General features: G+C 41.1%; 1 protein-coding gene across 16 annotated transcripts in view; it reads right to left on the reverse strand.

The window, feature by feature from the left end:
* Nucleotides 1–7,810: 7,810 nt before the first annotated feature.
* EYA4 (EYA transcriptional coactivator and phosphatase 4) overlaps nt 7,811–14,528 on the reverse strand; it is a 150,699-nt gene continuing 143,981 nt past the window's right edge. For 8 of the 16 annotated variants that reach the window (XM_061474837.1, XM_061474841.1, XM_061474849.1 and 5 more), the window contains 2 exons: nt 13,404–13,504; nt 7,811–11,751 (listed from right to left, as the gene is read on the reverse strand). In XM_061474837.1, coding sequence (XP_061330821.1) covers nt 11,671–11,751; nt 13,404–13,504 — 182 coding nt within the window. In that variant the 3' untranslated portion in view covers nt 7,811–11,670. Of the gene's footprint in view, nt 11,752–13,403; nt 13,505–13,543; nt 13,645–14,528 lie in introns of those variants that run through there. The other 8 variants (XM_061474839.1, XM_061474836.1, XM_061474844.1 and 5 more) reach the window with 3 other exon arrangements.

Raw genomic sequence — 14,528 nt, forward strand, 5'->3', positions numbered from 1 at the left:
TATCCACTTTAATAGAAATGACTGAATCCTCCTAATTTTTTGCTGAGAGCTGCACACCTGACCACTGAATTTACAAACTAGATCAGGAGATTAAAAGTCTTTCTTCTCATAAAACTAGAAGTTCCCATCACCTGCATCACTGCCCAGGATGGGCCAGGTTTCTATCCTTTAAAGGGAGGATTTCAAGCAGCGTGGAACTCTCACTTGAGGCAATACTGTTTAGCACCATGGACTCACGCAACAAAATGGCTGGAAGTGCACATGGAGCTGGGAACAGCATGGCTGAGTGCCAAAAAATATGTTACAGTCCACTGGTGCACACTGCCCCTGCTTCCATGGTAACACTTGAGGATGGCCTTCAAAATGAAGAGGCATCAGCAGCTATGACCTAGGAGCCCTGCGAGAGTCCAGGCTCTCTGCTTCCAGCTCTCTGCAGTAGGACCAGCAGCATGAAAGGGACCAGCAGCACTTGTGTGTTGGAACCAGTAGCAAGAATGGGATTTGCGTGAGCAGCACAAGGGGGCTGTAGCAGTGGTACCCACCTGGTTTTCTTTGCTCCCTCCTCATTGCCATGTGCCTGGGGACTGAATCTTTCCCCAGGTGTGCCCCACTGCTGCGGCTGCCATCAGCAAGGGGGGAGGCTGCTGCAATACATTATTTATGGTGAATTTGGGCTTATTATTGCATGGCATTCCAGCACACAGGCTCCACAGCAACTTGTGGGGAGATTTCTGTGTGATGAATAGACTGAGAAAGGCCAGGCAAATGGTATTATTATAACACTACATAAATATGGATTTTTTTCATTTAACATTAATACACCTGATTCCCTTTAACATTGTAAACATGCCACTTTATTAGGTTTGGGAGAGATGATGAATTTAAAGTCATTTTCAGCAAACAAGTGGCAGTCTTTCTGCATTTTAAATGGAGGTGAAGGAAATAAACCTTTACCATGAAAACATATGGAGGAATAAAAGGGACAGGAGAAAGCTGTCACTCACTCTGAAGTTTCCTATAGAGAGGGGAAGAGCCACCCAGGTGATGATATCGGTGGAAAACAGTTAGAAAATGGGGAGAATATAGGATATAACCTCCTTGAAACTGTTGGCACAGTCTCTGTGTTTTGTAGCTAATAAATTTAGTTTTCAGGAGGAAATTCAAATAAGCTGCATTTACTAGTTTTTAAGAAAGAAAATGAATGCATTAATTATGTACAATGTTACCATCTGCTAAATAAGGCAATTTTGGCCAGGGCTTGGCAATTTCTTCCCGCACATGAAGTATGAAACCAGGTCTTTTCAACCATAAAATTACTGCCCTGTAAAAGGACAGATAAATGTCTAAGCAAGCGCCTCATTACTGTCAGAGGAATGATTTGTTGTTTCATTTTACTGTTGTGTTTTCCTGGTTATTAGAGTGAAGGTTGAGTCAGCCTTTCCATTATAAAGAAACTGCTTTTAAGGAACTGCAGTTTAACCAGAAGAAAACTCACTGCGAGCATTTGGGTAAAGTGAAAAAATAAAGACACTAGCAATACTTGGGTACCCTTTAGGCTGAGTGGTTTTTGACTTCTTGAGACCCCAAAGTTGTTTTTCCTCTGTGAATAGGTTCCTCCCAGCTAAGATCCTTGTTCCACTGAGAACCAATTTAGGCTAAGGAGGGTGTGAAAATGACTCAGAGATAACCACTAAAGCACTGGAGCTGCACTCCTTGTGATGCTGCCTGGGCCATTGCCTTCTTCCCACTGGGATAGTGGAAAGCAAGGTTGTGAGGGGTGAGTGGGGTGGGTGCCCACCTTGAGAAGGGACCTGGGCAGGTTCAGCTCTTTCACCTCAACTGGCCACAGGGGCCAGCTGGCTACGCAGCCTCTGTTGTGGTCACCAGGAGTTCAAGTGTTGAATATGGTCTTCATCAAAACTACCCAGTGTTTGCGATAAAACCTGCATTTTAGCTCCGAGTGAGTAACAGGAGAAGCTGGGGTTTGCTAATTACCTTACCTCCATCAGATGCCATGTGTCAGTGGCCTGTGGTGATCGTTGAGAATAGGATTGCATTTCATAAATCATTGTGCATATGCTGTTTGAGCAGAGCAGCCCCACACACTTGGCTCCATTCTTCTCCCTCCCCCATTTTTTTTCTCCTTGTTTTGTTTTGCTTTAAGTATGGGTGATCCTGAGGCACAGTTGTCATTAAGAGTTTCTGGTAAATACCCCTTTGCATGGGCTCTTATACTATAGTACTATGAGCTATATATCACATGGCTTGTACCATAAAACTGAATCAAACTTCAAGATTTCCATGAGAGAAAGATAGCATCTGAAGCTGATGCACTCTTATAAAGATAGCATTATAGGCTGCTCATAGAACCAAACCTCCCCAGCATGGAACCTTGGAGCCTTGCTCTGGCAGAAGAGCTGCTCCTGGGCATGCTGGTGAGGGAGGTAGGGATAGCCTGTGAAGACCTTGCCCTCCCTGAACAGGGCTCCTGAATAAAGGGGATGGGATCAGGCACCGGTAGGGATAAGCTAAGCTACATTAGCAGCTCCCATATGGTGCAGCTAAAACAGGAACAAGAAAGCATTTAATTGTTTCTATTTTGTTTCCTGCTAACAGGAATTACTTGTGTATGGAGGGACTAAACTGGAATATTGAGCAGCACCGCCAGTCAAGTCCAGAACCTTTCATATGCAAAGTGCAGCCTGAGGGTGACAGGTCAGGACTGCATGAAGAAGGTGGCAGTCATGCAGGGCCAGGAGAGATCCCTCCTCCAAGAAACAACAGCTTTTATCCTGAAGCAGGTTTCACAGAGCAATATGCACCCTCTTGTCAGCCCTCTTTATGGGTGAAAGATAATATTCGTATGTTGCTAAAACCACACTCAGAAGATATCCATTTCAGTCCTTATTCACTACTGTCCGTTCCCACCAATTAAACTGTTTATTCCAGGAGAAAAATAATATATGTGTATATACACACAGATAAATAAATTAAACCATCCTTTTAGCCCATTAGCTTGTTGTAATGGCAGTGGATTAAATCAACTGCAGCTGACTCTTACTCAGGTTTCACCATAACAGCTAACTATTTCCTAGAAAATGAATTTATTTGTCTGCATGTGGCAGACATCATGAGGCTGTAAGTTGCCATGCTTTCATGGGTTGCTAGGAGCAAACAGCCCAGCTGCCAAATGGCTGGGATGGCTCTTATGCACTTGGGTGGCACTTTTCAAATGGCCTGCTGGCTTCTTTGCTAAACGGGTCCTAACAACCAGAGGTGGTGCAGGGCATGAGGATCATTTTGGGCACAAGGATCATGTGCATGTGGGAATTTCAATGGGACCTGCCTGGTGGCTTTAAGCACACGAGGTGTTCCTCTGCAAGCTGGCTACTCAGGGGCTGGGAGTGGGGCTGGGGCTGGAGATGGGATGTGGCAAGTGGGCAGGATGTGAAAAGGTAAGTCCCTGCCTGTCTCATCCAGACATGAGGAGTTAGACCTGCTGAGACCTCATCTGGCAGCTCCCCAGCATCAGGTTTAAGATGTGCTGGGGCCTCTTCATGGGCTCTGGGTAACCTGGGCGGCAGAAAAAAAACCTGTGTCTCCCCTCTGTTCTTCTGCTTGTGGTTAGGTCTGTATGTCTCCTCCTGCTCAGACTTGTCTTGTCCTCTTCCACTGGGCTTCCACTATTCATGAAAACCATGCAGAATGAGAGATTTGATATTGCATGGGTTTTTTTGAGACACACCTTCCTTGCAACCCCGTTTGGGTGCAGGTACCCAGGAGCTGGAGGGTGGTGAGGGTGGTGGTGGTCAGGACTGCCCCATGCTGGACATGGCCCATCCCAGCCAGCTCCCACTGACCCACCACAGGACATGGCAGAGCCTCGAAGCCACGATGACAGCACCTCCGGGAAAGCGTGTGCAAGAAAGGCTGGAAATCACCCCACAAGCAGAGGAGGAGGGAACAAAGAGTGAGAAGGAGCAGAGAGTGCCAAGGCCAGATGATGTTGATGATGATGAGCTCCATGGTGGAGCAGATATCCATCCACACTGCAGCTTGTGGAGGACCGCATGACACTCCCTGAAGGAACTGCAGCCTGTGGAAAGGAGACGACACTGGAGCCGGGGAGGAGCATGAGGAGGAAGGAGCAGTGGAGATGGACCACTGTATACTCACTGACTATAGCCACCTTATTCACCCATCCTGCCTTACCTGTCCAGGGGACGTAGAGGAGTTGGCAGTGAAGGAGTGAAGCTGGGCAGAGGAACAGGGGGAGGAAAGGTGCTGTTTTAGTGTTTGCCTGTTTCCCACTACCAAATGCAGTGATTAGATATTTATTTTAATCAGCAATAAAGTAATTTTCTCCAGGTGGAGTCTCTTTTCCCCATGGCAATAACTGCTAAGCAGTCTGCTTGTCTTCATTGTCACCCACAAGCTTTCTCATTAATGTTCTTCCTACTTTCTCCATCCCACAGAGGGGAGGAGTGAGGTGGATGGGAGTTTGCTTGCCAGCCAAGGCTAACCCACTATACCCAAAAATCCTTTCAAAGAAGTCCTGCTGCTTAGTGCCATTTTGCTTGCTATCGGGGCTCAAATACTAGACATGATCTTACACTAACCCTGCAAACTGTACTCAATACCTCACTCTCAGCTCCACAAAGGGAGACACATCCATTCTGAGTGCTTGTTCCACAAATCCCTTCATTGCATTCAAAGGCTCAAGCCTTTGCTGCGAGTTTTCTGTATCTGCTGGCTATGAACAGTGGCAGAGGAAGGTATTTGCAGCCCTATCTACCAAAGGGAGGTGAGGATGGATGGTAGGGCCGCTGCATAAGGCTGGTCCTGTGTGTGCATCTCGTTTTCCTACAAGCCCATTATCCCGTTCAGGCATGGAGGCAGAGCTGTGGGGACTTGCTTGCCTCTGTGGCCTCTGTAGCTTAACATTGCTGGAGCCGTCTTTCTATTTCCAGCAAAAGCTGGAATGGGTACACTTGAAAGGCTACTTGGGATTCTAGCAAATTCACAGACAGTGAAGGGCTACAGCTATACTGAAGGAAGAAAAAGGTGTAAAACCAGAGAGAAACAAGAAAGCAAAGAGACCAGCCTGCAAAAACCCATGGACCAGCGTTGGTGGGACAGGTGAAGAGGGTACCTGTCTTGGGTAGGAGTTCAGAGCACAATGAACACAAATGAGGTGTGCTGTGAAACAAGGAGAGATACACACACGCCACCCAGGCAAAATGCTCTTCCTGGTTGCTGGGCTTTTCGATTGTCTTCTCTGTCCTGCCTCACTCTGCAACCAACTGACCAGCTAACCACAGCTTCTCAGCTGCTAAACCCTTTCTGGGAACATTTCTTTTTCCAGAATCCTTCACGATGGGCATAGTGATTTTAGCACTGGGTAAGGAGGGATTTGGGGTTTAGGTTTGTTTTTTTCGTTTCTTCTTCCCTTTCACTTTTTTTTTTTAAATTTCAGAAACATTCCTCCTTACTATTGGACCAAACTAGGATCTTTTTGAGTCAGAAAGCTAGAAACCAAGAATCCTAACCAGGTAAGCTGAAAACAAAGAACAGGGGCTTGATATGCCAGCTGAGGCCCATAGTCACCGGACTCCTGCAACGGCTCAGACTGTTTTTCTGGCTGATTCACTTTCTCTAAAGAGGACTAGAAATGTTCCATGCATTGCATTGCTTTGCATAGTCCCAAAACACATTCAGTTTCACAGTTTCTAATATTTTCCAAATAGCTCCAGTAGTTGTTTTCATGTAAAAAAAGTGTGTGCTTCCTGGTGACGGGCAGAGTAGGCTGTGTAGTAGCCTAGGAAACGTGAACCACTTTCCATTTGCCGCTCCTCTGCAACACTTAATTCTCCCAGACACTGAGAGCACAGCAGAATCAAGTCTAATTAACCTCCACTCTCAGCCTGACTCCTTGATGTGATATAGTTCATTTAAATCTTGTCCTTCATGCTCCTCTGCTCTCCTGCTTCATCCTTACTGAAGTGCATATGTGGATTTCTAATAACCCATGTTTAGATGGATGATGGGTAACTAATTCATATGACAAATTAGAGAAATGATGCTTTGTGCAACAAAGGGTTTTCTTTGCTTGTCCACTTGAAAATCAATTTATGAAACTTTTTCTTTCTTTTCTTCCCAACCAGAAGAAAAATAATTCCTTCTTCATCTTTTATTAGTAGTTTCAAGTTAGAAAGTCTTGGAAAATCAAGCCTTGAAATTTGTAGGGAAACTAGCATGAAAAAACAAACTATTGAGATGTTTTGACTTTCTCAGCATTCCTCCTACTTCCTAGGCTTTTGGAAACGGAAACAATTCCCCCAAATTTATAAACATTTGCTAAATGTTTCTGAATCCATTATTTGTTTGGAAAAAAGAAAATGGATCAAACAAGTCAACCCTAATTGTGCATCCCCTAGAGATAATAACACTTTGGCAAACAACAAAAGAGACACATAAATAATTCCATTTTGGATTTCTGCTTTGTTTTCCTTGGGGATTCTCTGCAGGCAATGGATAATGAGGAAGAGGTATTTTTGCACCCAAATGAGGTAGAGTTATTTCTCCATCCATAAATGCTTTCAGCAGAATATTTTTTTTTCAGTTCAGTTCAGCACTGTGAACTGTCATGTACAGGACATACTGACATTTAGAGCATTGAGTTTCCCAGAAATTTCTCAGAGTTACCTTCCCAGGAATGAAGGTAATAATGCTGTGCTTTAATCCAGACAAAAGCTTTTAAATACCCCCCACAATATCTCATTTTTCATTCTGATATGAAAAGGGAAAAGTTCTGTGATCTCCTACAGTTTTAATGGGGAGTAAAACCATTTTCTGACTGCCTTTGACCCCCGTCTCCTGAAATGGCACTAAATGTTTCCTCTTGAGTCACATGCAAACCCCTCTGGGAGACAGTGTTAAAACTACTTTTTATTATGGGCTGTCTGCTCAGTGGGCCTTCTTTATATTTTTGATGTATCTTCCTTTTTGTTCCTAAAATTGGAATAGAAGGCAGATGTACATACAGAACAGTTATATTTGTAACAGACATGCTTTCAACTAACTCTTCTGCAAAATTACGCTATTGACAAGCTGTCTCTTGTGGCTGAAGCACTGTGGTTACCAAGGCTCTGCCACTTGCTGTGTTCTCTAGACGATAAGGTCACATCTAAGAATGCTGATAGTCCTGTGGTCCCACTTTTGCCTTAAAGCCTTCACAATCAGACTCTGGGGGGAACTGCTTCCCTGAAACCAAGTCAGCACCTCACTAGGACGTGAAGCACTGCTCCCAAAGACACTTACAAAGTTTGGTGAGGCTGAGCTTCAAATGGAATGGCTGCTTGCCCTTCAGTAGCCCAGTCTATTTCCTCAAAAACTCATGCCAGTAAGAAGGATATTAGCATAACATTAGTAAGTGAATGGTAAGGGAATTTAAATTAATATACTAGATGTCTAGACTACTGAATAGGTTTGGTTTGTATTTCGGCCCAAGGACACGGAAACAAAGGTGTCAGTTGTCCCTCACCTGGCATCTGGAGCAAGGTTACCTACTGTTCTTGGTGAGGAAACCTTGTTGCAGAGCAGAGGGACATTCCCTCCAGTGGCTGCACCCGGCAAACAGTATGCAGGTGAGCCGGTCTCTACCAAACCACATGGGCACAGGGCTGCTTCAGGCATGAACCACAAAGGCAGCGCAGACTTACTTAAAAAGAGTCCAAGGTCACACTCAGCTCCTTTAAGAGACATTGTGAACGGATGGTTTTGGCTACAAACCAAGCATCTTACAACATCATATAGTGCAGAAAATGACATTTCCAAGTGTATTTATTGAGAAATAGTAAAGTTGTACATAATTTTACAAGCTTTTTAATTTACATTTTCTTAAATTATGTAGGCCCTAATAAACTATAATCTGCTAATACAAGACAGAGACCCTTGGTTTCAATTATACCTCCAAAATGCTGCTATTGCTGGGATTTTGGCTCGTGTCAGTTCAGCTCCTCTTCAGAGATACTAAATACCATACTCATTTAGAGCATATGCCTGGTGTCAATCCTGTAAAGCAGAGACGATTTTTGAACCTAAACCCTATATCTGGATACACCCTCACAGCTAAAATCTAGTCTTTGTATCATGGGCCAAGTCCATATTCTCCATAAACTCTGCAGTTCTGTTTGGCTGCAGGACTTCATCTGCCCTGAAATGAAGTATAGTTGTATACAGGATTTTGATTTGGCCTCATCTCCCTTTGTCAGTGCTTGCACTGGAACATACTCCACAACTGCTTTAGATGCAAACACTACTTCTCACACTGGGTTCTAATGGACACAGATCTGGGAGCTAATTGCTGCCTGTATCTTTGTGCACAATCTCAACAGGCATCTAAAAATAAGCAAAACTTTTAGCTTTTCCTGCCCTTTTACTGTTATACTGAACTGCGCAGAGTGATATCAATTTAAGGTACTATTTTGTGACTGCTATCACACAGTATTTGTATTCTGCAAGCTGACTACTCAAATGCCTAATGAGTGGTCAAGTTCTGTAACTGACTGAGAACTGCTAGAGTATCAGCAAAAGGCATTATATTTTATACTTCATTTGCCCAAAATACTTGAAAACATGACATTGTGTTCAGTGTTCATTGTTGAGAGACGCTGAAAGGACGTCAGTCTCTGACTAACATGCTGTTGAATTAAAATGCACTCAATGTCAAAATGACCAGCCTTCCATTTAATCCACTTAGGCCTATCTGGAACAGTCTGGCGTGACTATGTCTCTGCCTTGGTTATTTTCTCCTCTGTATTGTTCACGCAGGAAAATGTATCAGAGCAATTTCTCTGTAAAAGGCAGGAGTGTACACCATTTGCTTAGCAGGAAATTACTTGTACTCTGAAATTTTCTTTTATAATTCTAGTATTGTGAAGAAGGCTTTTGAGCTAAATCCTTGAATTTTCTTTGGATGTAAGTTTTTGTCAATTATTTTTATAGTTAACTTCTGCTATCGTGGCAGAACTTTGTCATGCTCTGCAAAACTTCCCCCGCTTTTGCCTCCCTCTCCTCTCCAGGAGTCCAGTAGATTAAACTGAGCCACAGAGATCTAAGCACAACTCCAACAAACGCACTGCAAACCTTTTATGAGAACTGACAGTGGTTGCTGGGCTATTTTTTGTTCTTACATATGATTAGGAAAAGAATACTGAAAAGCTGAACAAGCTGAACAAATAATTTAGAGAAACAAAATTGCTTCATGCATTTAAATAACACTATGACTTGTCAAAAAGAAAAGAAAAAAAAAAGAGAGAAAGATTCTCATGCAGTGTTACGATGCTGGAAGTCGAGAAGGGCTCTGTTTGAACTTTTTTCTTATTCCAGTAGCAACACTTTTTTCCCACTTGAAAAACTACAACATACTGGTACTACAGCTTTTTATGAAAAATGAACTTCCAGAACAAACTTGACTAGATGGGCACTGTAAATACAAAGAAGGTATGCCTCATGTTTACCTTTTAGATATGCAAATCCTTCACCCAAATAGTTAATGGGTAATGATTTCATACATGGCAAGTGTCATGTGATGGCTTTAAACTGCCCCATGATAATTAATTATAATCAGTTTGTTGTGCGGTGACGTGCATATCCGATTCCAGTACATCAAAGAAATCCCATTTTTATGAATTTATTTTTGCCTTGTACTTTTAGTGGCTCCAGGCTTTCACCTACCAACTAACTTTCATATAACCTACAAAGTTTAATGAAGTTACTACCTGGTAACTAGACATACGGTGGCTTCACAGCACAGAGAGGGAAGATCTTCACCTCAGTGCTGACTACTGTGCTTGTGTAGACAACCTGGAGTTTACATCTAACATCTTCTCTTGCACACACCTCTTCACACGGTCAGAGAAAAGGCAACCTCAGGTGTCTCCATGTACAAAAAGCAGTTTCCATTTTCTGCCATGAGAGACAAACAACTTCTTGTTGTTTCAGAGTGCTCAAGCTGCACATGGAGCCCCTGTGTGCAATGTAGACCTTGCTCATTTTCCAAAGTTGGAAGGTAGCACATTCAAAACTCGCAAGGTAATTATCATGGTATGGACTGTAATTTTTAATAGAAATTATGAAAATTTAGTTACTGTGTTTCTCAGTATTTTTTCATAAAAATCTCCACCTTACCATCTGCTCAGCTGCCTGACATGCTATTGTAATATCTGATTCAAAAAACATTTAGGGTTGTTCCTGTGTAATCCTGTTGTGCAATCAAAAATGGGTGAGGAAAATCCCATTGACCCCAAATGGAAGACACATAAATGTGAAACAGAATGGAAAAGTTACCAAAATGCTGCTGTATTTACCAAAGTGGACTGCGCTCCTGAAATGGCCGGTGTTATTATGCCAGCAATTTCAGCAACTTGTGTTGATCATGAATATGCTAAGTGTAGTATCATTTGTTCATCTGACTGCTGAGGGAATCTTTAGTAATTTTTTATTCCTCACAAACTTGTGTTTTATTCCCTATTTGGGCTTAACTCCACATTTTCACCTTCCAGTAATACGACCTGAAAACTCTGCTGGGTGTAAATTTGTTCTGTTTTGCACAGCTGGTGTACTCACTATATGGCTTTCAGTGGAATAACTTATTCGTGAATATGGCTCTTAGTTCTCTTGTCAGACTATCAAGAAATGATGTTGAAGGTGTTGAACAGGTTTTTTTAGCTTTCAAGGTAGCGGTCCCCAGTATCAACCTCCAAACACTCTTAACTTTCCTCAAACAATCAGTGGAATTATTCAGAATCCAAATAAAAACACAAACTTTCCTTTATTATTTTTACTTCCTGCAACAAATACTTAAATGCCAAAGCATTTAAGTGCAGCCCTGCTCTTTGTTTTCTCTGAATTTCAAATTTGGTCATGTCAAAAATTATCACAAAGGTTGGGTTTTTTTTGGTTTATCTACATAGTTTTTAACCAAAATTACATTACAACACACAAACACAGTCTTCTCTTTAAGGCACAACACAACATTATGCACATTCTGTTTGCCAAACTTATAAAAGAGACAATATTATATAACCCTCTCCCTCCCCTGCCCCCCAAAAAGAAAGAAAAATTGCATCCACTTCCAAAATCAGCTGCTAATAAAGTCACAGTAAATTATTTTCATCAATAATTTACACAAATTACAGGTCTAGACGGATTGTCATTATACAGTCTGAGTGCATTCCAATTCAGATTTTCTGGGTTAGGTAGGCTAAAGTCTGGTTCAAACCTCAGTGCTGAGAATATATCCCATTTTGAGGAATGTTGTTGAACACCACCTTGTTGTCTGGAAGATGGGTGTTGGTGCTTTGCCAGTTCGAGTCCTTTGTTCACTCCTGTCAGGGCTCACTTGGTGTGTATCAGCAACCTCCACAGTTTCAATTCATTTAAAAATGTTGCATATATAAGACCATAGAGCTTCCTTATGTAGCACTAATTTTTAACTCCATTCAGCAATCTGAATTCTTCAATTTGGAATTTTTAACTCCAAATATTTCTTCCCTTCTTAAGACAATTCATATGTGTAAAGCCAGAGGCATTGAACCACACATAAAAATTCAGTGTACTTGAAACATATATATATAAAAAAAAAGGATTGCCAACTTCAGAACACAGTTACAAATACTCTAGTTCCAGTGCTTGATGGAGAGCCAAGAGGTCCGAATGACTGGATATCCTCCAGAAAGGCATGTTGTGCTGTGTTTGTTAGAGGGGAGAAAAGGTCAGGAAGGATGAACACTGTGACACAGGGTGATATGTGACACATGAGGCTAGTCAGATTACCACCACGTATTTTACACCACTGCATTTCTGGATTGATTTTTGCTAGTAAAGTACTGACAAAAATCAGACCAAAATAGATCTGAGCTTTACAGTTCAACTGAAGTTAAAATAATTATATAGTCTTTCTTAACAGTTTTTTTGGAAAGAGCCTCTTGCTTAATAAGGACAATTTGCTTACTGTTAGCATGCAAACCCATACCAAGGAGCATTAATAGGAAAGCCCATTCTGCTCCATTTATTAGACTTTGCAAAATAGCAAACCATCATTTAAAGGTCCATGATACTTTCATTAAAAGAGCTTCACGCACAACCCTTTGAAACAGAGTTGGATTACTTTTTACTCAGGGCAGGGGGAGGAGGAGGGAGGAAGGAATTTCTTTGGATAAAAGATTTCTGGGTCAGAAAAAAAAACTTTCTGGTTTAGAAAATGATAATTTGTGTTACAGAAAGCAACACTGTCTATGAGAGATGCATATACATGCGCTATTCTCCTTCATCAAATCATCAGAATAGAAAAAAAAGCATTCTTTCATGTTGTGTTCAGATCTATTTGTAGTGTGCTATATTCATCCATCTCTTTGAATTCTGTATCTATCCATGCAATATAGCCAATATTAAGAAAAAAGCATGCTAAACTGGAAAGTACACAATCCAACCACCTTCGTTTAGCACAAACTATAAAAGACCCATCACCAGGACTGCACCTATAATAAGGAACCATTTGGAATAAGCATTTTGGTTTATTTTAATTTTGTTTCTATTCTAGCTACAACACTAAAAAGGAACTTTATTTTGCTACTCCTAGCACAGCAATATTTACATCACTTGTCCTGCACAGACATTGTGAGACAAAATTTTCAGTGTCTCCACACTTCCAGGGGTTAAACAGGGAAGCATGGTGCAAGTTACCCATTTGATCTGTTTCTGAATATTGAAAACTTATCTGGTGAAATTTTGACGTGTATTATTATCATGAAAAAATTGAATATTTCTAAGGAAACAGGTTTTTTTTAGCAACACAGGTTTGGTGCACAATCTCTATATTGTGTTACTTTTTCTTTTGCAGATATGTCCTTCTTGGATCAAATTACATGTTCATCGTATTTGGTCCAGCAAACTACAGAGTTTCATCTACGTCAGCAAAAAAAATTGCACAGTCCTTCAGATGCTTTTCCACATTCTCCATAACTTTGTTCTTAAAACCTCTATGATTTCACCATTTAAAGAAAAAACACCACCCAATTATAATAAAATAGCCCTTTCTGTCTCTTCTGTTTATCTTTAATTTGCTTAAGTGTCAGACATTTTAGCTGCAATAATTTTTCATTTATTTTTACAATAATTTTGCTTTTTTTTTTTCTTTCCAAACTGAAGTGAAGCAAATGCTGAATACAAATGGTTCATTAGATTACGCTAAGTTTTGATCTCATCATGCTCTTGTTGCCCTGCATCTGTGGGCCGAAAATATTTGTCATTCTGCAATTGTGCAACACTGACAGAAATGCAAACATAAAGGCTTGCATTAGTAGCTAGGTATCACACCAACATTTCAGAAGACAGGTTACCTTTTTTGCTGCCTGCTCTTCTTCTACACCATCCCCAATTACAACATATACTACTTTTCTGCCAAACCTTTGCATTATTCGTTCAAAGCAACTTTCTTTCCCTGGAAGATAAATGAGATAAGAGTTCAGAGTGAAGTTACCTGATTAGCTGCATGTTCCTCATCTCGTCCATCTCCAATCACAACATAAGTTATGTTAGTGCCAAATCTGGACACTATACGCTCAAAACAGCTCTCTTTGCCTGAAAAACAATGCACTACTTATTCAAGCTATCAAGTGAGTTATGATGAAGCCTTACAAAGGATTAGTGCAGTGGTAAGACATTGTTACTACTACTTTTTTGAAGTATCCAGCCTTGGGATTTAGAGCCAAAACTAGTAAGAAGCAGTGAATCTCTTTAGTGACATTAGGCTGTTCCAGGTAAAACTAAATCACTTTCTTAATAGTTACAGGAAAGCCACTAAGATAAAGGAATCAGCAGCACTGCAAAAAGTAATAGCTCAGTAAACGAAGAATAGAATTTAAATATTTCCCTATTATTGCAGTAGTATTTTTTCAAGGAAAGAGAAGTTTTAATTCTAATTTATCTGCAACAATGGGTGATGTAGCAATGGAGAAACTGTTCAAAGCACAACAGACAAGCAAAATAAAATTGAACAACACAGTCCTGGGAGAACTTCATGAACCATTTGACTCTTTTGAAGAAATGTGGAAGCAAGCAGGCTAAACCCGTAACAACAAAAAACAGGACTGAAACGGACCAAGCAAAGTCATCTACCAACCTTTTAATTGTATACAGGCTCAGTTTTATAAACAAATGATTGTGCTATCGATCCTCAAACTGTCCTAATGGTTTCACTGTTTCCACATGTGATCTCTATATTTAATTAACCTTTTTCCATTAGGAGGTTTCTCTTTGACATGCGACCTACACATGCGCTATTGCAAAGAAATCATCACCTGTTGTGAGACCTTCCATCAATGTAAAGAAACATTATTTCTTTCCCCTCTGCAAGAGCTTTTTACCTTGTTTGTTACTATGTCTATCCCCACCCCAGGTTTTTAACCTTTTCCTACAAGCTCATGATTTCTAGATCTCCCATTCTTACTGCTCTCCTCTTGCTT

Source organism: Pezoporus flaviventris, unplaced genomic scaffold (genome assembly GCF_033815535.1).
Source record: "Pezoporus flaviventris isolate CSIRO_AGI_PZ_B2104156 unplaced genomic scaffold, CSIRO_AGI_Pfla_v1 ptg000081l, whole genome shotgun sequence".
NCBI lineage: Eukaryota > Metazoa > Chordata > Aves > Psittaciformes > Psittacidae > Pezoporus > Pezoporus flaviventris.